Source organism: Ctenopharyngodon idella, chromosome 16, assembly GCF_019924925.1.
Source record: "Ctenopharyngodon idella isolate HZGC_01 chromosome 16, HZGC01, whole genome shotgun sequence".
NCBI classification, from domain to species: Eukaryota; Metazoa; Chordata; class Actinopteri; order Cypriniformes; family Xenocyprididae; genus Ctenopharyngodon; species Ctenopharyngodon idella.
Genome location: NC_067235.1, coordinates 30,813,297 through 30,840,545, shown reverse-complemented (window position 1 = coordinate 30,840,545; position 27,249 = coordinate 30,813,297). Strand labels below are relative to the sequence as shown.

The 27,249-nt window shown below is 36.7% G+C and overlaps 2 protein-coding genes and 1 long non-coding RNA gene across 4 annotated transcripts; 1 reads left to right on the top strand and 2 right to left on the bottom strand.

The window, feature by feature from the left end:
- Nucleotides 1-1,747: 1,747 nt before the first annotated feature.
- Nucleotides 1,748-15,480, bottom strand: wdtc1 (WD and tetratricopeptide repeats 1). Its single transcript, XM_051866590.1, has 16 exons — nt 15,245-15,480; nt 13,921-14,071; nt 13,627-13,710; nt 11,458-11,504; nt 11,270-11,381; nt 10,995-11,182; nt 8,673-8,855; nt 7,669-7,763; nt 7,465-7,580; nt 7,280-7,355; nt 6,926-7,010; nt 5,976-6,149; nt 4,233-4,468; nt 3,968-4,136; nt 3,640-3,832; nt 1,748-2,828 (listed from the first exon to the last, which is right to left on the bottom strand). Exons 2-16 carry the CDS (start codon nt 13,984-13,986, stop codon nt 2,631-2,633), a joined length of 2,022 nt encoding a protein of 673 aa, XP_051722550.1. The 5' UTR covers nt 13,987-14,071; nt 15,245-15,480; the 3' UTR covers nt 1,748-2,630.
- Nucleotides 11,542-27,164, top strand: LOC127497840 (uncharacterized). Of its 2 annotated transcripts, XR_007925669.1 has the most exons (5): nt 11,542-12,110; nt 16,514-16,598; nt 16,747-16,878; nt 17,423-17,541; nt 18,840-18,979. It is a non-coding gene; the product is annotated as an uncharacterized LOC127497840 (long non-coding RNA). The 2 variants fall into 2 exon arrangements; XR_007925668.1 differs by lacking the exons at nt 11,542-12,110; nt 18,840-18,979 and adding an exon at nt 26,531-27,164 and having other exon boundaries at nt 16,460-16,598.
- cndp1 (carnosine dipeptidase 1) lies at nt 16,383-23,910 on the bottom strand. Its single transcript, XM_051866591.1, has 12 exons — nt 23,591-23,910; nt 23,375-23,482; nt 21,251-21,394; nt 20,989-21,151; nt 19,782-19,870; nt 19,486-19,683; nt 19,086-19,170; nt 18,834-18,992; nt 17,391-17,557; nt 17,173-17,314; nt 16,718-16,865; nt 16,383-16,638 (listed from the first exon to the last, which is right to left on the bottom strand). The coding sequence occupies exons 2-12, from the start codon at nt 23,480-23,482 to the stop codon at nt 16,566-16,568; spliced, it is 1,476 nt and encodes a 491-aa protein (XP_051722551.1). The 5' UTR covers nt 23,591-23,910; the 3' UTR covers nt 16,383-16,565.
- Nucleotides 27,165-27,249: the final 85 nt, after the last annotated feature.

Genomic DNA, 27,249 nt, shown 5'->3' with positions numbered 1-27,249 from the left:
ACATTTGTTACATTTTTTATTAATCTTTGTTTAGGTTAGTTAAAAACACAACCGTTCATATCAAATCAGGTGACATTTGACTTTAACAACTGATTAGTAAATGTTGAAATTAACATTAACTAAGATTAATAAATGCTTTAGAATTATTTTTCCTCGTTAGTTCATGTTAACTAATGTAGATAAGTAATGGAATTTGATCAAATGAGTCAAAATAGAAATGTCAAAATTGCAATGGAAGATTGCAAATGTAGTAGGTCATTTGGGTTGTATATGCACAGTATACATACTACACATGTATAGTAAAGTATATACTATAGTAGTATGCTATTCTGAACACATCCATGGCCTTGCAACCCATCTGGCCTAGATGCGTGCTACACCTTCCTCATTAGTGTATGTAGGTCAGGTGGCCTTTAGAGGACACGGGTTTTCTCCACTGTTTGTGGCACAACATGACAGGAAATGAATTACACTTTGGAAAAAAACTAACTATTCAGCAAAAAACAGACTTTGACTAATTGTGAGCAGGGAAAGTGAATGTAACAACTTTATCAAAGTAGCGCACAGGGATTTGCCGGCAAGCGTATTTGCGTCAATTCAAAGCGTCCAATCAGCTGCGAGAAGCAAGTCTGCACTGGAAGCTGCATCATGTGAACATTTAGTGATCACAAACAAATCAGCTTGAGCTTGAAGCTACACTTTATCCTTAGTGAAATGAAAATGTTCCTATGTTATTTCCAACAGAAATCCATCGGTTGCATGGGTTATTTTACGTGTAGGTCTATATATATATATATATATATATATATATATATATATATATATGATTAAAACAAAAGCAGGACAGAGACATCATGAGCTGGCTTTAATGTAACAATCAATAAACAATTAATAAAATCACACATATATTTGTAAATAAATTAATTTTATTTAAGACATGGATGTGCAGCGTTTGTCCAGTGTCATGAGAAATCGAGTCGCCCCCCCCCAGGAATCGGGTCTCCTTTAAGACCCAGGCAGTAATGCCTGATCAAAAGTCATTGTGATGTTTTTTAACTATTGATTTAACTATTGTTTGATGTTTATTACATTAAGTGCACAAACAACATGCTTGAAATATATTGCATAATAAAACAAACTGGATACACAACCATGCCTAAAAATGTATTTTTTATAAGGATAAGGATTGTTGCAACATACTATGTTCTGTAAAAGTAATTTAATATTAATTTTACACAATAATAGCAATGTGGTATAGTATATAATAATACTACAATACATTTTTAATAAATGACTTGTCATGCTAAGTACACACAAACATCATTAATTTGAAACTTCTAATTGGGAACTATATTGGAAGCAAAAAACATAATATAATATAAGCTAATATATAATATAAGCTAAGCTAGCAGGCCAATCAGGTACATAAGCTAACTAAAAAACCCAGTAAGAACTAGAAATGCTTGATTGAATCGCTTGAATCAGATGCTAAAAATACTACGTTGAACCAATGGGATCACTCAAGGTCCTAAAGGAGACTCGATTCCTGGGGGGACTCAATTTCTCAACACACCAGGTGCTTCCAGTGTCGACGGCTCCACTGACTCTAATGAGAGCGATCGAATTTATCTCCGTCACATTATTACTGTGTTTAAAAAGCCATACCGTTGATGATAAAGAGTACATTTAAGTCAAATAATATGTTTTCCTTTCCGGAAATTCCCCTACCAAGGATCATGACAGCAACAACAGAAATGTCATTTATTTTTTTTAAATGTTGCACTAAACTGTTCTGAAATCTCAAAAGATGAACACAGTGAAACAAAAACACACATATCCCAAAATAAACCCAATTCTGTTTCTTATAACTGCAATCTTGTCTTCTCATAGCAGGTTATAACCTTTGCGAAAAGTCCCTCTCCGCATCCTTATTTTTGTTTTATCATCTCTTTTCAGGTTCATCTATGAAGATGAAAGGGCAACAGTCAGACATCCTGCTTGTGCCGATGAAGAAAAAGGTAAAAAAATAACAAATCCTTCCAAAATATCTGACAATAAACATCATCATCAACAACAAAATTTTTCAGTCCCAGCAAACCACAACTTGATGAACATTCACAATGCAAGTCTGGGTCGAACATAAACACCATTTATTTTTCCAGAATATATTCCAAAAGAAAGTGCTGCAGACCTATAAACATACTTTTCTGAACAATAACACTTATTTTTTACTGTCCTCTGGCGCTCATAAAGATGATTAAGTTCATTTGGGAAAAGAAAGAAAATGAGAATATCATGGCCAACAGCGTCCAATAGCAAGCCCCGCATTAGAAAGACCCAAGCGCTTTGCGACTTTGGAAACAAGCTTTAATCTGACGGTACGCCAACACTCTTCTTAGCGCGCGCTTTTTAAAATGATTTTGCGGACATTAATCTCTAAGTGCTTTTGACTTGACTTGGATTGTGCGATTGTGTTTCCCACTTCTCCAAACTTCTGCATAGTGCGGAGCGGCAGCATTCATTCACTCAGCATCACGTTGAAGAACTGAAATTGCAAAAGTAAATATCTAAGGTGCTTTGCCCTCTTCTCAAACGTGGGACGGGTGCGTGTGGAGGTCCGTGACGGCGTTCTAGCTAGAGCGGCACTGAACCTGGCCCTCCGAGCTGTCGTCTTCATCCGAGCCCTCGGCTCCTCTGCTGCTCAGGCCTGTGATGCGGTAGCCCATGTTCAACAGCATCACCTCCAGCGGATCCGCATTCATGCGCCGTTGGTTGGCTTGGGCCGCACTCTCCATGTCCTCCACCACCCGACAGTTCTCATTCTCCGACTGATGGTCGGCCATGCAGGACAGACAGAAGAGAAAAGAAGTTTGGAAGTTACTTTTGGTGCAATCAACAGTCTGACATAGTTTGTGTCCCTTTAAATGCAAATGAGCTGCTGCTCCCGGCCCCCTTTCCAGAAGAGGGCGGAGCTTTAACAGCTCACGCTTCGGTTGCTCAACAACAACAAAGCTGGAGAATTTAAATCAAAACAAATTAAATCAAAACTGAATACTGAAATGAAAACCAATAAATTATGACTCAGATTGATTGTGCATCAATAATGTGATTATTTCCAATAATCAGAGTAAGGACTAAATCACAGTAAGATGTTTACATGACAAGCAAACTGCTTCACTCCAGTTTAAATGAATTTTTTTTATTCTGATTATTGACTAAGAACTGTGGTTATTTTCACCTCCATTATTCACATACGCCAACTCCTATGTGTGTATAATATATATATTATATATATATATATATATATATATATATATATATATATATACATACTGTATTATATTCATGTTGTGCATGTTCAACATTGTCAAACTGTTTTTTCAGCACCCCAAAAATGTGATGCTTTTCTTTAAAATCAGCATACGCCACATATTTTACTAAGATTATGAGCTTAATTGCATATATTTGATTAGTATTGTGTTTACATGAGGTAAAGTTTAATCACAATATTGCCTAAATCTCATTATAATCGCATTATGAGGGTGCATGTAAATGTAGTCACAGTTAGCATTAATTTATTCATCATTCATAATGACACACGCCACTGATGTGACGAGTGTCATTGCAGTCAGTTCGTACCTCCGGTCTTGGGTTCCACAGTCGCACCACGGGATCGATACCACTGGTGGCCAGGAAGCAGTAGCTGGGGTGCGGCTGTAGGCAGTTCACTATAGACTCGTCCCCCTGTAAGATCCGCACCAGGTTCGTTGTCTCTTTCTCCCAGATGAAAAATGACCCATCATCTGAACCGCTCACAATGTACTGTCCTTTACTGTAAAGCAACAAGCAAACAAGTCATGTGCTGTTGTCTCATATTCAGATCCTCGTTTAGCAGCAGATATGACATGCATTATAGGTGGAAACAGGAGATTTACATTAAAGCGGAATAATACATCAGTAAACTGACCTTCCAAAGAAGTTGGCTTCCTTAATGTCAGTGGTCGTATTGCAGTGGCCACAGTAGCGATGCTTGTAGTCGAAGCTTCGCTCTCTGAGAACGATCTCATCCTCCGGGATGGATTCTTTCCGGCTGAAATTATGCAAGCGGATGGAGCTGTTCCCCTTTTTGTCGTCAGCTAGATTAGATGCATGAAAAACATCCAGAGTCCTGATTATTAAAATGCATGCACAAACAAAATCCAAGATCCAAGACAGACAAGACAAGAACCTACAGGAGTCTGTTTTTGAGAAGAGGGCAGCCTTGATGTCTTTGTCGAGGGCGTCACAAGCGCTGCTGTGTGCCTGCTCTGGAAACTTGCCCTTGAAGTCATCTAGACACTCCAGAGCCTCAGCGATGTACTTGAGCTCAAAGAGGCAGCGCGCTAAACGGAAGTGCGCCTTCAGGTGGCCTGGGTTCAGGGACAAGGCCTTAAGACAGTCTCGCAGTGCGTCATAGTGATCACCATCCCTGCCAGAGACGAGTGCAAAGCCACATGATGCACTTCACATTCACACTTCACATGCAAACCACTAATTAAAATACTGACTATTAAGGCAAGACACTACAAGACAAACCCATTGTTTTTTTCATGCACAATTCAATTTAAGATTTTGGCCTGTTTTGCTTCCATAACATGTCTTCTTTCAGACTAGTGTAAAGAAAACTAACAAAATACACATTTAAATATTTTATTGCACTTTATCTATTTGCATCTGTAGATTTCAATGACAATACGTATCCTTAAAGGCGGTGAGTTTTTTTCTCAGAAATCTCCACTTCAGCAGCTTTACATACACCAAACTTTTGTTTTATTCCTATCTATATTCTTAAGGGTTTTACAAGGGATTTTCACACTTGAAAGTTAACCCTGGGTCATTCTAAACCCCGGGTAAATGGAATCCTGGGTTATCTTGCTTTACGTTTCACACTGCTCATAATTTACCCGGGGGTTAAACCCATGTAAACCCTGGGTTTACATGCTTATTTGCATATTTGCGGTGTCAGTGTCATTGATTGGATAAACGCAGCACGCGACCTGTTTACATAGCTCTGGCATTGCGCATCATCATATTGCTGACTGTACTATCGAGTTTATACTAAATGGACATTATAAAAGATAAGAATGAAACTCTTCTTCACTAAAAAATGGTCATGTTTTCTGTCAGCATTTGACATTTTTTCTCTCAAACGCTGAATTTACTGTTTATATACAATATGCAGTGTTTCCGTGACTGTCCAAAACAGGCAAATATGAGTACGCGATTGGTTGTCTGTTGCTAAGCGTCTAACACCGCATCATTTCACACTGTACAAGTTTGGCACCGCAATGCAGGGTTAACACCGCAAAAACGCTGCTAACCCTGCTCCAGAGCAAGGTTTCATAACCAGGGTAAAAAGTGGTGCGAACCCCGCTTCTAAATTACGAGTGTGAAACGTTCCTCTACCCGGGGTTAAAAGCAGTGTTTAGAACGAAGATAACCCAGGGTTAAGCGCAGTGTGAAAAGCCCTACAGAGGGGTTTGTTCATATAATTTGCCTGATTTATAGAACATTTTATTTCTAAATGTATTTTTTTCTGTCTGTTGACAGTATTTTCTTACATTTCTGTTCTGGAAATATATGCAAATTAGTGCATATTTAATTAGGTAATGTCTCATTTGCATATTTGAACATAACATTTTTAGAAAACTTGTAATACAAAACAATTGTCTTAAAATACTGTAATTAATCAACTGGGGAAAGTATGGTGATATCGACTAGTTAAAATTCTACCCTATTTACCTGTGGTGTCTTGCCTTAAAGCACAAAAGGCTGTGGATGTAATTAAACAAATATAAACTTGGCATGCGCTGTAAGCATTGTGCGGTGCATATCTTCAACATGAGATGTGCTGTTTCCAATGTCAAAATAATCACAATGTGATGTTTTTTAACCACATCATGCAGCCCTTATTGCATCAAAAGCATTTATCTTACCATTTTCGCTTCATGTATGCAGCAGCACGGTTTCCATACAGCATAGCATTTTGACTGGCTTCATGGAGGCCCAGACTGTAGAGCTGAATGGCTTGAGTCCACTGCTGCCGCGCGAACGCATCATTAGCCTGTTGCTTGATCCTCTCCAGATGAGGAGGAAGATCATTGGAGCCACTGACCCAGAGACACAAATACAGACAAGCAACAATTATTGCAACTCAAACTAGTCTATGACAAGTGAACAGGAAATAACATCATATAAACGGGACAGTGCCAGAATCAATAGCTATGTTTCCATCCACATATTTTTATGCAAATTTTGGGATATTGAATAAAAAAAAAAACACTAGATGGAAATGCCAAAATGTGCATAAAATCTAAAAAATGTATCATAAAAAAAAGGTACGCGCTCAATTGAGGTGGATATTTTTTTATTCCGATAAGAAGACGTGCATAAACTACTATGAAAACACATTTTTACCAAATAAATCCCTCGACGCACAACAAAAAACTCACATGATGTTGCCTCAACAGAGGAAGTGATTGGATAACTGGACTAACCAGTGGACCAAACGCTTTGCACAGCATCTCAAATGTTTGGTCATTTTGAAATGCCTGAGCCAAAGTCTGTTATTAAAATGATGTGGTTTAATTTCCTCCCGGAACTGTCTCACACGATTACATTCCCAAACAGCAAACATTCGAATGCAAAATAACATGACAGCATATATTGCGTTTTGTCTGCACTCTCTGAGCCACAGTTGCTTTGCCGATTACAGCTACTTTCCCAATTACATTTTTATTACACATTTTGCACCAATTTCCCAAGAAGCATCGCTTTTGTTCTTTTGAACACATGGGATGGAAATGGTGCAGAAGTTGAATTTGCAACTTTGGATGGAAACATAATTAAAGATGCAGTCGGCATAACACACATAAATCAATGTTACCTGGTAAATTTAGCCAGTTTAAGGCGGCTTGCAGGTAGATGAATCCCATTGGACACACCGTTGGTGGTTTTCCCATTTTGTACCTCTGCCAGAAGATGCCCATCATGAATGACAATCAAGAGCAGACCAGTACAACACAAGGTTATTTCATATTTTTTTATACATAAAATTGTTATAGATCCCAACAGTTGGTCTTAAGACTGTGTTCTTCCTCGAGATTCAATGTTTTAATAGCTTTTCTCATTTAAACTTCAGTTGTAAAAACTGTTTTAGAGCTGGTAAGTTTGATAAATTTCTGTAAAACAAATTCAATGAATCAATTTATTTGCTTCATCACTGCAAAATGTTTACTACCTGATGATGGATGGCACTTTTTGGGCAGCAGAAAAGTGTACGGTCTCTGTTTGAACGTCAGATCAAATAAATACACCTGCAAACAGAAAGCAGTAATGCGTAACTGCACATAAAACATCTTCAGTCCTGCATACTGGAAACGGAGAGTCAATAACTATCAGCAGCAAGCCTCACTAATTAATTACCTGTTCTCCACCCATGTTTACCAGCAGTTCAGTACCGTCGGGGCTGAATGTAACATAGGTTGCCACCAGAACTCGTAATCTGTTATTATAGTCAGGAAGCTTCACAGGTAAGTGACCTGCAAACAGAGATAAATATCTGTAAAAGCAGGTTTTTCCAACACAGAAGTTCCATCCGTGAGCAACGCAATGATCCGGACTACAAACCTGCGACATAGTACTGTCCAGCACCATCCGGTATCGATTTCCGTTTGTCGCAAAACGTATGAACACCAGCCGAGGTACTTTGACTCATAGACTTCCTAGAAGGTAGACAAGAGTGTAACGTTACACCCTAAAGAAAACATCCCTGAAAATAATAATAACAGGAACATGAATCTGTAACCAAGAATTCTATTTACCAAGTTTTCTGGAATATAAGTTGTTTTTTTATGATATGAAACATGCTTTGCCTTTTATTCCAAAGTGACTTATATAATGCCATTAACATCAAGTTAAAATCAGTTTCACTTTAAATAAATTCATTTCGGCCTGGTGTTTTGTAATGAATGCTAATATAATTTGTTTTATATTATAGTTTTCATTCCAGTTCAGTTCTGAATACCATTACATTTAAAGGATTTGTAGTGGAGTGAAGGGAACTAAAACACATGTTTAAAGTGTTTATAATAAATAATGTAAATATTTCACTTTACTTACCAGTATCTTACATAATTTCTGATTGTAATAGTAAAATGACTTATAAACCAATGTGTTTTTTCTCTCTCAAAAATGCAATTTTAAACCAGTGTGACTTATAGTCAGGTGCAACTTATTTTCTGGAAAATACAGTAATTTGAAATATTATTTCAAGCAATATTCCACCAAAAATAAAACTTTTGTCATCATTTACTCACCCTCATGTTGTTTTTGCGAAAAGCAATGATAATCTGACACATCTCAAATCGTATTTGTTGTCGCACTTTTTAAATTTTCAATCCTAATAACATCAAACCTCCTGCAATGAGTCTAATCTAAATGCTCCATTTTTTAATTGAACACAAGTGAATGAGATTTGAGAGGGGAAGATTAACAAATAATATCTGTCTGTTCCTTTTATCATTTTCGGAGTTAAACAATATTAATCACCATTAAGATTTTTTGTATGGACATTCTGCCTCACATCTTAGTTTATTTTCTAATTATTCTTTTAATAATACTAATAAAGTCACCTGTGATTGTGGATCATTCTAATGTCATAGAGCCGAACAAAAGGCCCGTTAGCTCCCACAGCCATGTAGTTGTTGTCACGGGGGTTGATCGCCAGACATTTTGCTTCCACAAGCTGCCCGCAATATTCCGTCAGATCAATTAAAACCTCCGAGCGTTTACTGCTCTCTCTCAGATCATACTGCCTGGGTAGAAGGGAAATAAAACAGTAACAGACTTTGAAATGTAAAGCGAGAACTGATTGGATGGTGAAAAGTGTCTGTATATGGCAGATGCTTGATTGGAAAAGGAAAGATTTTATTACAACAAAAGGAAATAATTATTACATTTTAATGTCAGATTACATTTTTTTCCTTTTGTAACAATTGTTTACAACAAGTGTAAGGGTCCATTCATACAGAATGTGTTTTAGCATTGCACTGTGCTACTTTTCCATAGTTTTTCTATGTAAACACGTTAGACGGATGTGTTTGACCGCTGCGCTCGCATGTTTTGCAGCGTCTCGTAAATATAATAAAAAATGTCCTCTACATGCAAAGTATTAAATACTGCGAGGCAGTCAGCTTTGGCATTAGCCAGGGACCTGCTGTGTTCTTTCATATCCAAACATCATTCATTGCCAGGGCATATATGCTCCCTGATGGGTGATACTACCTTGCAGCCAACACAACATCTGGAGAGGCCTGAAATGCAGTTTTCAAGGGCATATAAGCCGGTTCCTATGAGCCTAATTAACTTCAAGGAAAACATATGATTAAACTTCCACTGGAGGCTTGTGTCCATCCCCTCGAGACAGAGATTCAACACAGCTATCCAGACGTCAGCACTGTAGAACCGCCCACTTAAGAGTTAATGCAGGAAATCTGATTATAGCTTGAGATTTTTAAAAGTTTGTTCCCCTTTTCTGTGCAGTATTCATCAGGGTTATTATCGTTAACTGAAACTAACACAAAAAACATTTCCGTTACTTGAAATAAAATAAACGTTAACTAAAATAAAATCTAAAAAACACATTTTATTTCAGTTAGTTGCAAGGCAAAAAAAAAAAAAAAAAAACTAAATTCAGTATAATATGCAAAGACATATTTAAAAACACTAATAAAAAAAAAAAGACAAAACCACAACAAAATCACTAAAACTTTACAGGGGACCTATAATGCCCCTTTTCACAAGATTTCATATAAGTCTCTGGTGCCTCCAGAATGTGTCTGTGAAGTTTCAGCTCAAAATACCCCACAGATCATTTATTATAGCTTGTCAAATTTGCCCCATTTGGGTGTGAGCAAAAACACGGCGTTTTTGTGTGTGTCCCTTTAAATGCCAATGAGCTGCTGCTCCCGGCCCCCTTTCCAGAAGAGGGCGGAGCTTTAACAGCTCACGCTTCGGTTGCTCAACAACAACAAAGCAGGAGAATCTCACGCAGACAAAATGAGGATTGTCAGTAACGGTGTTCAGCCTTACATTGTTCCAACCGGAGTCGACACTGATGGTTACAACTTTTAAAATGCAACTTAGGGTGCTAATAGGGCAGATCATCACCAGTCATGGGCGGGGCTTCACCCTACTCTTACGTAAGAGTAGAGGGAAATCTGGAACCGAGCATTTGGAGAGACTGTTTATGATTTATGGGGATTATAAAAAAAAAAAAAAAAAGGAGTGGGTGGATTTTTACCATTAAAGGCTGGTTGTTTACACACATCTGTGTTCAAACACCTTATAAAAAGTGAATTTTGCATAATAGGTCCTAACTAAAGTTAAAATCTAAAAACATTCAAAATATTCATAAAAACTATAATAGTATATTAATGATACTAAAATAACACTGGGATGCATTAGACCTGGGATTCCCAAACTTTTTATCAGCCGAATCCCTTAGATGTAAAACATTTACCAAGTACCCCAAAAGATTAAGTTAATATTTCAATAATTTAACAACACAATCGCATGTTTACGGTTCTCTAATGTTGCTAATAATAATTATAATATATTATAATAAAATATTAGTAGTAATAGTATGGTTTAACTCTATAAAAATGAAGACAGAAATATAATACTATTGTGAATTGCAATTGTATTGTAAAATAAAAAATACTGATAATTATAATAATGAAATGCTTTGTGCTTCACTCTGAAACACGCAGCACATCAGATTATAGTTATTTAATCACATTGCAGCCTTTGATTTGACAATTGCACTGAGCTATATCCTGATTATCGTGCAGCTCCATTTATTTATTTTCATTTTTTTTATTCCATACAATTATTAGCTTTTATCAACTCACAAACTCAAGCACGTCTGAGGCAGAGACTTCAACTCGACCTACCTAATGACGCCGTCCTCAGCCGCGCTCCAGAAGGTGTTGGGCCACATGGGAGCCGTTGCAATCCGTTTGACGCGGTTAGTGTGGTCTGAGAACATGTGAATGGTCTCCTTCGCCGTCAAGTCGTGCACGTGCACCTTGGTATCGGCGGCTCCTGTGATCAAGATTCGGTCTTCGGAGTGAGGGAGGAACTGCAAACACACGTTCATTAAGAATACACATTTTGGCATATTTACTAGACGCTGACTGAAAAAGCAGAGACGTGACGTGGACTTCACCTTGACTGAGAAGATGTTAGCTGCATGTCCTGTGTGCATAGTGATGAGCTTTTTGTGCCGGAAGGGATCCCAGATGATGGCATGCTGATCATCTGAACCTGAGGCTAGGAGACTAGAAAAGAACAAGCCGAATGAGTTTATGAAGAGACACTGTGAAATGCAGCAAACTGGGATTCAATAGAACTTACTCTCCTTTCTCATTCCACTCCAGACAGTTGACACAGCCAGAGTGACCCTAAAAACAGAGACAGTAACTCAGTGATAAAATATATTAGCAGTCCTAATATATAATATTTCTCAAAACGTCTTCTCTATTCCAAAAAAACAAAACAAAAAAAAAACTACAAAAACAACATGGCTCATATGTAAGCGCAGCAAACTCGGCACCATCACTCATTTCACAAATGAAGGGGTGTTTGCATTGAATCTTAAAGATACAGCAGCAAAAACAGATTGTTGAGTTGTAAGGGTGTAAATAGTCATGAAATATCTAATTTTTTTTTATTTTTAGTGCAAAAAAAATTTACTGTTTTATTAAAGTCACCATTAAAACAAATTCGACAATTTTTTTTTTTTTTATAGGATATTGCAGTATTTATTAAAAATGAATCATTTGTGCACTTCATTATTTTTTAAATTCTTTAATCTTTAATCAAAATAACTCCCTCTCCTTCTTGCAGCGACATTTCTTCTATTCTCTGATGATGTCCAATCAATTCCCCATGGACAAAATCAAGCCCCGCCCTCTATTCTTGTTCCAGAAGCTGTTTCACTCGGATATACTTCACATTAGGCAAGAAAAGACTATCACATCTTTCATTTTATGACTTTAATAATCTGGGTGTGTACTGAATTTGGTCCTCCAACATCACTGTCTTTATGCATTAAAGGAACACTCCACTTTTTTTGAAAATAGGCTCATTTCCCAACTCCCCTAGAGTTAAACAGTTGAGTTTTACCATTTTCGAATCCATTCAGCCCGATCTCCGGGTCTGGCGGTAGCACTTTTAGCATAGCTTAGCATAGTTCATTGACTCTGATTAGACCGTTAGCATCTCGCTAAAAAAATAACCAAAGAGTTTCGATATTTTTCCTATTTAAAACTTAACTCTTCTGTAGTTACATTGTGTACTAAGACCGACGGAAAATGAAAAGTTGCGATTTTCTAGGCCGATATTGCTAGGAACTATACTCTCATTCCGGCGTAATAATCAAGGAACTTTGCTGTCGTACCATGGCTGCAGCCTATTAGCCTATTTTCAAAAAAAGTGGAGTGTTCCTTTAAAGGGATAGTTCACCCTAAACTGAAAATTAAGTCATTATTTACTCACCCTGGAGTTGTTCTAATGTCATATGCCCTTCTTTCTTTTTTGGACCAAAAAAGAGAATTTTTAAAAAAATGTCCCGCTCATGCTCATCCATACAATGGCAATAAATTAAATACAATGCTTAGAAATCCCAAAAAAGTATCCGTGTACATTCTTGTCAGATGATAGTCAGAATGACAGTTGACAGATGTGAAGTGAATGCGATATCTTCTTGTTACAACTAACAAAACAGATATATTCACCTCAGAGAAAAAGATACATGGGTTCTATTTCATGTCACGCTTTTGTTATTCCTGATTTCACAGGAGTTTTACGAATGCACATGTTGTGCAGCAGTTCATAGAAGACCAACGGCCATGGTCAAGATTTTCGTTAAATAAAAACTTACGTTTGTTTTTTTTACTAAACCCTATCATATATTCTGTGATACTTTTGCGTCTTTTTTAAAAAGCTTGATGCTGGTCGCTATTTACTGCCATTGTATGGATGAGTGTGATCAGGACATTTTTCTTTTTAAATTCTCCTTTTGAGGTCCATAAAAGAAAGAAGGGCAAATTATGACTTAATTTTCATTTTAGGGTGAACTATCCCTTTAAGCATTTTTTTATAATGGTTTTCTATGGGAAACGTTCAATTTAGTTTGGTTGTATTCATATTCTGGACACATTTTCTTGCCTGCATATAGTTTGCAATTTTTGCATTATCATTAAGGTGTATACTGAGTTTGGACTTGTGTCAGTACATTAGTACAAACCTGGTAAAAAATACCTGGCTTTGCGATTTTTAAAAGCTATTTCACTTTTGATTGCAGTATGCATCAGGTTTATTATCGTTAACTAAAAATAAAACAACCAAAAAACATTTTAGATGCTTAAAATAAAATAAAATAAAATAAAATAAAACAGAAAAAACCCCTGAAACTTATTTTATTTCAGAGGAAAGCCTTGCTTTTGTTTTGTCCTTCAGGTTGGCGCTGCGTGTGACGTCACATGAAAACTATAAATGAACACACAATCATTCATAAATCACCTGTAGTTCAGCCTCCAGCCCCAGACGCTTTATAAACGGGTCGGTCACATGATAGTGTCTCTGGAAGTCCAGCGCTCTCTTCTCCTGCACACACGGATCGACACACATTACAATAGCTCTAAGACATTTGTACTGCATATCTTAATACAGCAATACTAGTTTCAAACTGCCTCCTTTAGTGCTCCACATTAAAAAAATAACAGCATACAGGTTTGGAATGACATGACGGTGAGTAACAAGACATTCTGTGTCTAAACTCTACTACTTTTAAAAAAAATAAAGAGGTTTCCTCACCCTGATCTGCCTGTGCAGAAGATCACTAGTGACGTTCCGCAGCGACATGGTCTCACAGCACGTCATGGAGCGTCGACTCAGACTGTTGCATCCAGGTGCCAAAGATCTCTGATCATCTGTGCAATTCAAGCCTCTCGGAGAGGCAGAGCTTCTATAACGGTACACAAGACCAGAACGGCAGCTGGTAATGTCATTTTTCACTTTTATGGAGTCTTGGATCTACCTACTCATCAAGTTAGTTAGCGCTCGATAATTTAAACTGTCATTCTGTCACATCTCATTTATCGTCAATACATATACTATACCAGTCAAAAGTTTGGAATAATTACGATTTGTTAATGGTTTTGAAAGAAGTCTCTTATGCTCACCAAGGCTGCATTTATTTGAAAATACAGTAATATTGTGAAATGCATATTATTACAATTTAAAATAACTGTTTTCTATTTGAATATATTTTAAAATGTAATTTATTCCTTTGATGCAAAGCTGAATTTTCAGCATCATTACGCCAGATTACTTCAAAAATCATTCTATTATGTTGATTTGCTGCTCAGTTATTATTAATGCTCAGTTATTAATAATGGTTCTTTAATTATAATGTCTTTACTGACAATTTTGATCAATTATATATATCTTAGCCCCAACTTTTAAGTGTTATTGTTTTACAGTTTCCAATAAAATATGAAGTAGCACAACTGTTTTCAACATTAATAATAATAGAAAATGTTTCTTGAGCAACAAATTAGCATATTATAATGATTTCTGAAGGATCATGTGACACTGAAGACTGGAGTAATGATGCTGAAAATTTAGCTTTGATCACAGGAATACATTAAAATATAGTAAAATATAAACGTATTTCACGATATAATAAAACTTAATTATTCCAAATGTTTGACCAGTACTGTATGTTTAAAATCTGACCACTGCCTTTGTTACTTTTCTGCGTCAGATCTGCATTTAACGTCACTTTTAAGTAGTGCAATGCATTATTAAAGCATTCCAGAACATCTGTTTATAGTGATGATACGCTCTTTTACTGTGTAGTTTAACATCAGCCATAATAAATCAGTTTATGGCAAATAAATGTATTTTAACTGTTTACTTCGACTGTCAGCTGATGACGCTTTCACCAAAACATAAACAACAGTCAGTAGCATTAGCCGCCTAGCGACACCTTTAAAACTAAACATTTAAATAAAACCAAACACTTCTGGCAGCAGTGAAAATGCGTAGTGGTCATTCAATTACAGTTTGTTTACAACGAAATTTATTTTAAAACAGAAAAGAGCATTTAAGCCCCACATGTGTAATAGCGTCTTACCTGAGAGTCTATCTGGCCTTATTCTGCGCAGCTCGAGAAATCGATATTTACGCTAAAACGTGAACAATGCTTCTAGTAATTAACTTCAATACTTTAAATATTCGCTGAATAACACTGTCGGTTAATAAATGAGCAGTTGTGGTAAAGCATTGGTGAGATTTTGAAGCCACATTACTAACGAGTTCCTCAACTGAGCGCTGACAGCCCGGGTTGCCAGATCCACTGAAATGCAGCAAAACGCTCGTTTTATTTAGCGAAACGACATAACGGCACATTAGAGTTTGTTATTATACGTTGCAATTATATGCATTATTTTTTTAAATTCTTATTATTAGTATTGTTATTTAATTTACATTAATGTAATTGTTCTTGTGTTATATTCACCTGGATTGTTTTCAAAAATGTTCAAATACATTCAATTTTTTCTGAAAACTTTAAAAACGTGTCAAACAATAACATGCGCTGCAGATGATTTAATTCACAGCGATTGCATTAAAGTTTATGTTTTTAAAGTGAATAATGCTCAAATGTGGTTTATTCACATGATAGCATTATAAACTAATAAACATCTGGCAACTCTAAAAATGTTCTCAAAGCATTTCCTGTTTTAGCAGAACGTAAAATTACAAAATACAAGTCACCAGAAGTCACTAGATATTGTGGGTTGAATACATATCTTCATATTTTAAGAAAATATCTAGATGGGTTATGTGAAGTTTGTAGAATACCTGAAACTGCAGTTCATGTAGGGGTGAATTCAGGTTTATTGGGACACATTTCTCCAGTCATCTCAATGGCAAAAAGTGTCCCAATCAACCTGAACTCACCCCTGTTATTTGAATGTGTGAAATATTTTAATTCAAAGAAAGAATTATATGGAAACCTTTCCCGAGACACTCTTCTTGGACCGAAGGAGAAAATATCTGAAACATCAAAATATGTTCTGGAATTTTTAAAGACTTTGGGATTGTGTGCCAGGATTTGAGGATTTTATTTTTTTATTTTTCACCATAATATGTAGATTTAAAAGTCCTGTTAGTGGCGGTAATACGCCACATTCAATCTGCCATAAAATTCAATAAGAAGTAGCCTCATAAGTTCATTTTTAGATATCTTACACAAATAAAATCACTGCACATACGTTGCAGAACACTTTATTTGTTTAATTTAAATCTTTGTCAACAGGCATATATATGCATCAATTAAAAGGAATATATTTGTTAGTATGCGACTCAACCAACACATAATGGTAATATTTGTATGTTACAGAGAACAGCAGATGAAGCACAGTGGTATCAAGCAATCTTCCCACATAATCTGATCAGTACTTCTTGATCTGGGACACTTCATGCAGGTAGGCAATAAACAGCTTGGTTCCCTCGATGTAGTTGTATCTGAAAAATAAAAATAAAACAATAAATGAATCTGCATTAAAAAAAAAGCACTCCAGAAAACTAAAGAAGATCTAGTTACCTGCTTAACTTCTCATTCTGTGAATGAAGGCCGTCGTCAAAGCCTCCGATGGGAAGCATAATGATGCTCTTGCCTGTTACATCCTGAAAGGTTCTGGCAACGGGAATCGTGCCTCCCTCACGGATTAAGTCAGGCTCTACGTCAAAAACTGCAGGAGAGAGGTATGTTGTTTGATCATTTTATATTATTAAATGCACAACTATCATTGTGAATCTTGGTTCCAGAAGTATTTCTTTCCCATGCATTTTCTCCATAAAAATATTTAACAAGTTCTAAGTTGCTTATAACAGCAACACAGTATTTTGAAAATCCAAACAAAAGACAGCAATGCTTTTTGGGAGCAAATGGTCAATGCTTTACAATTTCTTTGCGGAGAAAACAAATAATATTTTTACACCCAGAATATCCTCTCATTCCCATCAGAATAGAAGTGAAATGATTGTACAGCACAGGACCTCTCTTGACCGCTGCTTTTCCAGCTTCAAATAATGGATGGGTGGGATCAGCCAGCCAAGGTTTGGCTCCAATAACCATGGTGACGTTGAGTTTATTGGGACTCTTGCGTTTAGCAAACACCGACTGTAAATACTCTGTCACCTAGGGTTGAAAAGATCCTGTTTAGCTCTTTGAACAGCTGTTTCTACATCTTAAAAAGAGATTTATGTTCTTTCACCTGTTTTTCAACCATGGCTGGATCCATATTAGGTACCTGGCGAATAGAGAACTTAGCTATAACTTTGGCCGGTATGACAGTCTTGGAGCCTGATGAAGAGAAAGCTCCCTCTATGCCATGGATAGACACGGTCGGGTAACGCCAACGATGGGTGAGTAAGTCAACCTGATGGGATTGAATAGCATGAATTTCTATGAATTTCTAAAATAAAACACAAAGAGCTACACAAGCTTTTCCTTGCACAAAGCTGGTGAAGAAAACTTGGAATATAGAGTAAATGAAGACATATTTTTTATTTTTGGGTGAACTATGTCTTAAAGGGTTAGTTCACCCAAAAATGAACATTCTGTCATTAATTACTCACCCTCATGTCATTCCAAAACCATAAGACTTTTGTTCATCTTCAGAACACAGATGAAGATCTTTTAATGAAATCTGAGAGCTTTCTATCCCTCCATTGACAGTCTACACAACTACCAGTTTCATGCCCAAGAAAGGTAGTAAAGACATCATTAAAGTGCTCCATGTGACTCCAGTGGTTTAACTTAAATTTTATGAAACAACAGTGCGCGTTGAAGATTAATATTTTGAAAATAAAGTGGTAAATTATGTTTTTTTTTTTCACAAACAAAGCACTCGTGTCGCTTCATAAAACTGAGGATAAACCACTAAAGTCACATGGATTCATTTAATGATGTCTTTACTACTTTTCTGGGGCTTGAAAGTAGTAGTTGCATAGGCTGTCAATGGAGGGACAGAAAGCTCTCAGATTTCATTAAAGATCTTCATTTGTGTTCTGAAGATGAACAGAAGTCTTATGGGTTTGGAACAACATGAGGGTGATTAAGTAATGACAGAAATTTCATTTTTGGGTGAACTAACCCTTTAAAGTTACCATGAAATCAAAATTGACTATTTGTATTTTTATTGGAATATTGCAGTGTTTATTATAAATGATTTATCAGTGCACATCATTTTTTTAGTTCATGTGCCCTCATAATCTATAATCAAAATAACTCCACCCTCTTGCAGTGACATCTCTTTTCTGATAATGAGTTTACTTGTGCGATGACGGGACAACCTGTCACTCACATGTGATCGACCAATAGTAAACCACAACCATCCAGTCAGTTCCCCACAGACAAAATCAAGTCCCGCCCTAGTACATTTGTTCTGGTTCGAGAAGCCCTTTCACTCAGATTTACATCACAATAGGAAAGTCTATTGTAACTTCCATTTCATGCCAACTTTAAAAACTGACATCAGTCGGTGCCAAAAGCCTATAGCGCAATTGCGCTTTGAGCGTCCTGAGTTCAAGTCCCAGCTTGTGGACCTTTCCCAATCCCGTCCCCCTCTTTCTCTCCAACTTTACTTCCGGTCAACTTACTGTTCTGTCATAATAAAGGCAAAAAAAAGACAAAAAATAAATCTTTTCCCTTTCCTTGTTAGAATACATCAGCTCGTCCACGCCGATCTCCTGCTTGTAGCTCTCCAAGTCAAACTCAATGTCTTGATACATCTTCCATTCCTCATCAGAAAGAGGTGCGACTGCTTCCCTAATGCCGGGAATGAGGATTTTCCCACTGGGGCTGATGAGTTTGTCTGTGTAAAAAATTGATAATGATTTTCGACAATTGATTAATTGATAATGAGCTAGTGGTGAAATACTAAAGAACCGAATGTTTTAATAAGCACCTAAGATGCCGATCAGGTCTGTCATTGGTTCTATTACTGTTCCTCCATAAACTCCAGAGTGCAAATCCTTCTTGGGTCCCTCCACCTACCATCATTAAAAAACAAACACATGTGTAAGGAGCATTGCTATTCATTTAAAATTAACCATTAATCAAAAATACTTCAAACTAATGAACCCTTGATCTTGGCGTTGCGAGTGGCGTTACTCACACCGCTCTGACCGGGATTCAAACGTGAATCAAATCTGCTTTTTGTTCTATTGTATTGAACGATCGTATCTAGATTTTTAACATTAAAGGCTTAAGCCACATACAAATGTGTATATGATGTTTGCCACTATAAAACCAAAAATATCTGGTAATAGCACATGAAGAGCATCTGAATGGTTTGATATCAGTACCTCGGCAAAGAAGTAGCAGTTGCCTCTGGTTCCGTAAGTCATAGCGGGACGTTTGCTGAGCCAAACACAGTCAGAGATGATGATATAATCAACATCTGAGAAGAATGTGTCTTTCTGGGCCACAATCATGTCATCTAAGCCGTTAGAACCAGTCTCTTCCATTCCCTCAATGATGAATTTAACATTCACCGGCAGCTCCTGTACGACACGCAGTTTGAACAAAAGGACAAAAAGTCAATAGCAGCATGTTGCATTTGAAGAATCATAACATTTCTTTTCATTTCAACCTGTCTTACAATGTTAAGGGCTTTGTAGACCTCCACCGTGTGGATCCAGGCCAACACTGGTCCTTTGTTATCAGATGCTCCTCTTCCATATAGATTTCCTAGGAGTAAAATAAATATATTATCATCTGATTTTCTTGCAGGTCAAAAACTTAAACTGTTGAAATCACCATGAAATCAAAATTGTCAATTCTTCTTCTTTTTTTATGAAATAAGTATTCATTATAAATAATTTATCCATGGACATCATTATATTTTTTAAATTCATGTGCCTCGTAATCTTTAAAGGGGACCTATAATGCCCCTTTCACAAGATGTAATATAAGTGTCTGGTGTCTCCAGAATGTGTCTGTGAAGTTTCAGCTCAAAATACCCCACAGATCATTTATTATAGCTTGTCAAATTTGCCCCTATTTGGGTGTGAGAAAAAACATGCCGTTTTTGTGTGTGTCCCTTTAAATGCAAATGAGCTGCTGCTCCCGGCCCCCTTTCCAGAAGAGGGCGGAGCTTTAACAGCTCGTGCTTCAGTTGCTCAACAACAACAAAGCTGGAGAATCTCACGCATCCAAAATGAGGATTGTCAGTAACGGTGTTCAGCCTTACATTGTTCGAACCGGAGTCGACACTAATGGAGAGACTCAGGAAGAAGTTACAACTTTTAGAATGAAACTGGACGTTTCTGAATAATTAGTGGATAAATTGATGTAGTTGCTGTGGAGTTGATTCAACATATTATTTAATTAATTTAATCTTTTGCGCAAATCCAGTGTTGAATTGACCCTCGTTTGTGAAGCAGTCTGGCGTAAAATGACGACATGTTAACAACACTTTACTACAACAACTCTTCCTCTTCCCTAAAGCAGCCCAACATGGCCTCACCCCCTTTGTTGCGTGTTCTCGGGGGCGGGGTTTATGTAAATTTTGGGGTTTGTGATGTCACCAACCCGGGAAGAAGCTTGTTGTAGCTCGGATATAGACCTCCTTCTCAATAGCGAACAAAAGATGTTCTCAACTTCCGTTTCATGACGACTTTAAAAGTAAAATTTTGATACAATTGCCAACGACACACAAACAGGCGAATATATGCTATTACTGGCAAACATTTGGCGAAATTTATCGCAGCTATGAAGCATAACAAGTGATTGTTTTAATTTTGAGAATGGAAGACATTTAAATGTCGAAGTTAAAAATTTCCAATTGAAGTAGGTGACAGGGTTACCATTGATTTCAGTCAGCTCATAAGGGTCTGTTGCCCATCCGTCTTCTTTCTTGGCTGGCTGGACGTCCACGTGACCGTATACGCAAACGGTGCGTTTACTGGGATCACTACCAAACTTAGCTGTGACCACTTTTGGCAAGGCAATTGTGCTTCCATTGGGCAACTGCACAAGAGGTGAAGTTAAGATTTTAGTAATGAATAGTTGAGCTGTTCTAACTGAAGACACTAAAGTTACAACATGAGTGTGGACGCATTATCTCACCGCCTGTGTTCCAACGTCGATCATTTCCACGCTTCCTCCAATGAGGCGGAGTTTCTCTGCAGTCATGTCCATCATTCTGTCTAAGTCGGATCGCTTTGTAACATCACTGGAGTCACTCTCCACAGCAATCCATGTTCTCAGTGTCTAAAATAGACAAAATAGAGTCCAAACATTCTCAATGTTGGGCAAAACTGTATGAGAATTAAAGAACCCTCTGTTTCAATTCATGAGTGTCGATCTAAATTGAATTGGGCACACAAGATGTTCCACAATGTGGAAGCTCCACAATGCTACTCAAGATGGCCGCCGGGTACAGGGGTGGTTTGTTAGGCTTCACACTCCACACATTTTTTCTACAGTCATTTTTGAACTTATTTGGTATTTTTCAACAATTTCTCATCAACACTAAAGAAATCTTCAGCAAGGATGGATTTTAAACATTGGGAAGAGGGATAAATAAAGCATCCCTACTATGGCTAAATTCGGATATCCATCAACTAATGAAAAAGAGAGATCTTGCTTTGAAAAAGTCTTTGCTTACAAAAACACAGACAGGTATTCTAAGCTTTAAATCGTTAAGAAATAAAGTAGTTAGTGAAACGAGAAAGGTTAAAACGGCATATTTTGAGCAAATGATTGCAGGAAATAGATCAACTCTTTGGAAGTGCATTAACAAACTTTCTAAACAAGAAGGAATTCAAAGTAAACCATTGTTGGAGCTGCACATAAATGGAAGACTTAGTACTGACGGCACTGAAATTGCTAATGAATTTAATAGATATTTTATCCAGTCTGTGGAAGAACTTGCAAAATGTTTTGAACCTGTACAATTACCTCAAAATGCAATAAAAGACACATTCTTTAATATCTCTGAGGTTGATGTAGATAAGATACTCCAAATTATTAACCAATTGAATAATTCAAGGGCTAATGATATATTTGGAATGGATAGCGCATTCGTAAAAAAATATAGTGCTTGTTTGCTAAAGCCCTTGGTAAATTTGATATATTTATCTATTAGAGAAAGTAAATTCCCCTCAAATTGGAAAACTTCTATTATAACCCCAATTTTTAAGGCAGGATCAGTTGACGAGGTTCAGAATTATAGAATTATAGAATTATAGAATTATAATTATATAATTATTTTACATTCTCAATTGAAATTTGATGTGCATGTAAAGAGACTGTGTAGAACAATCAGAACAAACTTGAATTGTTTTTATATGATTAGACCGTATATATCCTTAAAAGCAGCTACGTTATACATGCATGCGATGGTTTTCTCGCATTTATCTTATTGTTTGACTGTTTGGAGTCAGGTCTCTCAACTGACTATCGAACCTGTTAGATCTCTATATAAACAAACACTAAAGATTTTGGACAAGAAACCAATTAGATAGCATCATTGTAATATTTTACAAAAAATGTAGTTTGCTTAGTTTTGAAAATTTTATGAATTTGTCTCATTAAAATTGTTTTTAAATGTGTAAATAATCTTGCTCCAGATATATGCCAATTAATAACAGAGTAGTAAGGGGATCACTACGAGAGGTGCAACTAATCAGAATTGCACAGAACCTAAGAGAAAAACTAAATTTCACACAATCCACATTTTCAGTTCAAGGTACACTGCTCTTAGGAACAGCCTGCCAGCTGAACTGAAAATGCAAACAGAGTTGAATTTTTCAAACAACTCTAAAAACAAACAAAAGCAGGTTTGTGAACACTGATGGTCGTACACAGTCTCAGCTTTCTTTTATTATTGTTATATTTTTGCTTAGTTTTTTGTGTGATTATTGTTTAAATGTTCTTTAAAAAGCCTAACCAGGGACTGGGCTGCAAATTAGCCTTTGGCTAAGCCTGTATGTGGAGCATCGGCTGCTTGAAATTGTAGCAATGTTATACTGCATTGTCCCTGTTAAATAAACTAATAATAAATAAATGTTGAACTGAATTTGAATTGCAATGACAAGAAGAATTTATGAATTCATGTGGTTTGGCACTATTCTGGGTTTTTATTATTCAACATTCAACATTAAAGATTCAATTAAAGATATATATATATATATATATATATACATCTTTAATTGAATTAACAACAATAACATCCCAACCAAGAAATACCTTGATAAATTCCTCTTCATGGGTATTGACATATTGCACCAACTCCTCAAATTTAAAGGAAGACACTCCTGTCCACAGAAGGAGACAGAATAAACTAATGCTGTTCATCTGTTAAGAGCAAACAGAGTCATTAGCAGAAGAATGACATACTCGCAGAATATTCTTATTCTCAGAATAAGAAATGAATTGTTTTTTATAAGAAATGAATTGACTTACTGTCTCAAGACGATTTGGAGGTCCAAACAGCTCAGCGCAGTTCCAGTGTTTTCTCCAGATGAGGCGGTGTTAAATAGTTTTCATCACAGGGAACCTCCTGTAGAGATAAGGTCACTGAAGTCTCCCTGCATGGAAAAAAAACAGCTTATAACTGCCAATTTTTTTTTTTTTTTTTGCTGGCAAACACAATCCCTAAAGCAAGGCTGAGTAAATCCCTCATGCTGAGTTCAGTATGGAAGCAGATCAACTACATTCCAAAGCTCAAAGACTTATAGACCAGTGACTATGTTGAAAGGACAAACATCAGTACTTCACTAGATAACCTGACATCTCTTTGAATGCTATCTTGACAAAGTCGAGTTAAACTGGAAGATTAGTTGAAGTTAGGCCTTGTGTCATTTCAGTATGATTTGAAGTTAGAAGCTTATGCAGAAGAAGCCTTGTGGTTGAAATTAGTTATGCTTTGTGCTACATCACTAACAGGGAACATTCTCAGAACGTTCTGGCAAGGTTCTCTCAAAGTTATGATCTAATGTTCTTCCGGTAATGTTAATAGAACATTCACTCAGTGATTTGGTCTTTAATAAATTTCTCAAAACGTTAGCACAAAAACATTATTTATACATCGTTCATGGTACAATTTTTTCCTGAAACGTTTTAATTGGACGTTTGTCTACTACTTGTTTCAGAATGTTAAATATTAAAATGGAATGTTTCCTTAACGCTCACATAACTATGGAAGCTTGTTTCCACCACTCAACAACAAAAAAAGGTAATAAATGTGCTTTTTATCTTGCAATTCTGACTTGCAAGTTTATATCCCGCAATTGACTTTATAACTCGCATTTGGGAGTTTATATCTCTCAATTTTGAGAAAAAAGGCCACAATTGCGAGATATAAACTTGCAACTGTGAAAAAAAGGTCAGAATTGTGAGATAAAAAGTAGCAATTATCTTTTAATTTTTTTTTATTCTGTTGTGGAAACAAGCTTCCATACATTCCATTGACCCTCGTTTGTGAAGCAGTCCGGCATAAAATGACGGCATGGTAACAACACTTTACTACAACAACTCCTCCTCTTCTATAAAGCAGCCCAACATGGCCTCACCCCCTTTGTTGCGTGTTCTCGGGGGCGGGGTTTATGTAAATTTTGGAGTTTGTGGTGTCACCAACCCGGGAAGAAGCTTGTGGTAGTCCCTACCAGCCGTTTGTTGTAGTCCTTAAAAAGCGATTTCTGTAAAAGAAAATATCTCCCTTTGCAGTGAACTTTGAGCGTCATAACTTTGCAGATGTTGTTTATGCTCAAACAGCAACATTACACACTAACTAAAGTTAAAAAAGTGAAATCATAATCAAGTACCCCTTTAATAGGAACATTAGCAAAATGTTCTTTGTTTGCTGGGATGGTTGTTAGGGTGTTCTAGAGCACTGATAAATAAATTGCCAATGCATTATGTGGTTACTGAAAAGTTAAGTGATTTCTAGAGTTGTGACAGATCAACAGATAAGCAGCTTTTCTTGATAATCCTGGAAAAACCTTAAGCCTAATTAGTCAAGTAAGTCATAGAAAACCTTTGTCAAATTAACATAATGAGCATGCTGACCAGTGACATCTGGTCTTAATAGATTCCTTGGGTCATGCCAAGAACAGACGGTGCGTTCCAAACGGGATATATCGCCCTCCGAAGGGCACTTTGGAGTGAAAACAATCATGGCCGCCATATTGAAGGGTCGTTCCAAACCGAAGTGCTCAAAACTGGCCACTTCAAAGGGCCCTTCGGAACGAAGGATTTCAAAGGGTACAACTGAGGGACACTTCGGGCCCCCATGATCCTTTGCACAGGGAAGTTGTTTGGCGTCACAGAATGGGTACAGGAGGCTCGGAGATCATATAAATGTCTGCATAGTATTTTTCTATACTACTGTAATATTTATACGAGTTAGATTTGGTACATTATTATGGTCAAAACGACATTGTACTTCAACAAAAATACTTTACAGCTACCTTTATCAGTCCATTCAAATGTTTCAAATACATAGACACAATATACGATATGGTGCGATAAAACAATAATAAATAAATATATAAACTATTGTTAAACAAAAGGTGCAGCTTGCACAATCTACTCCTCCTTGATTGTCTTGTTAAGATGACGCAGAAGTGCGTTCCAAAAAAATAGTTTTTTGACCCCTACACCCTTCATGCCTTCAAAGTGCTCACTCCGTAGGGTAAACCCTTTGAAGGGATTAGGGCATAGGGATGAGCCCTTCCGAATGGAACGCAGGGATAGATATCAATTTTGCCACAGTCGGCCGAACTTCCTGTCCGCCATTTTGATTTTCTTTAAAAAACATTTTACGAACTCCTCTTTGTCCGATTTTCACTAAACTGGAGACAGATCATCTTCAGACCATGCCAGCAAAAAGTTATGGATTTCGAATTTATAGAACCGTTAATGCCAAACACGATCTGGGGTTGTATCTCAGAAAAGATTTCACATATTGACACCAAACTTTATGTGTGTAATAGAGGGGTGGAACTATGACACATTTTTGTAAGCCAAAACCCGGAAACGAGTTAGCCTTTTAGCACTTCCAGTTCCATCGTCCCAAAGTCAATGGGTTTTTGGTTAAATGGCTGAAATAAGGTCCCTGGTTAACACAACCTCAAGATACTTTCACGTTTTATTCTACGACATAAAACACATCATCAGTATTAACCTACCCATGATTTTTAAAATCTGTTACATGTCTTGGAAATGACCGTTGCTAAGAAGTTGCTAAATCGGACTACAGAGGCGGTCGGCGACATTAAAACGTCATCACGCCGAACAGTCCACTTTACTGTTTCAGCAGAATGATTTAAGCTGCTTGTTCTTTAAACACAGGGAGCCTAATTAGGGCATCAACAATGAACTTTTCTTTAATTGTGTTGACAGGTTCAACATGCAATTAATTCACAGAATGCAAAATATTTCCGTTCCTTTTAACTTGTGCATCGTCTGCCATCATGATAAATTAGATAAGTGAACGCGCCAGTGTGCAAAATATACACCAAAAATAACTTCCATTTTTACAAAAATATGCAGGCTGTACATCCTGCATGTGTTGCATATGATGCGAGATTAAATATGAGTAAATATGTTAGCTCAGTATTTCTGGAATTCTGACCTCTGAAAGTTGGATTAGCCAAGAAAGAGATTAACTTCATGGAGCAAATCTTTTAACATCAAAGTCCTTTAAAAACTTATGCAAAAGTTAGTTTCAGAGAAATACCACAAGATGGGGCCCTTGAAAGTGTGATTTTAGGCTTGAAGTTGTCTGATAATTATAATAATCTACAATCCAGCTTAGTTATGCCCTTTATATGCTACAATAAGGTTACATAGTGTATTTCTTTTATTTCTCATTATAATTCTTTTTTATTACAGTACAGATCAAAGGTTTGGAATAATTAAGATTTCTTAATGTTTTTAAAAGAAGCTTATGCTCACCAAGGCTGCATTTATAAGATGAAAAATACAGTTAAAACAGTAATATTGTAATATATTTTAAAATGTAATTTATTCCTGTGATGCAAAGCTGAATTTTCAGCATCATTACTCCAGTCTTCAGTGTCACATGATCCTTCAGAAATCATTCATACGTTGCACTATTC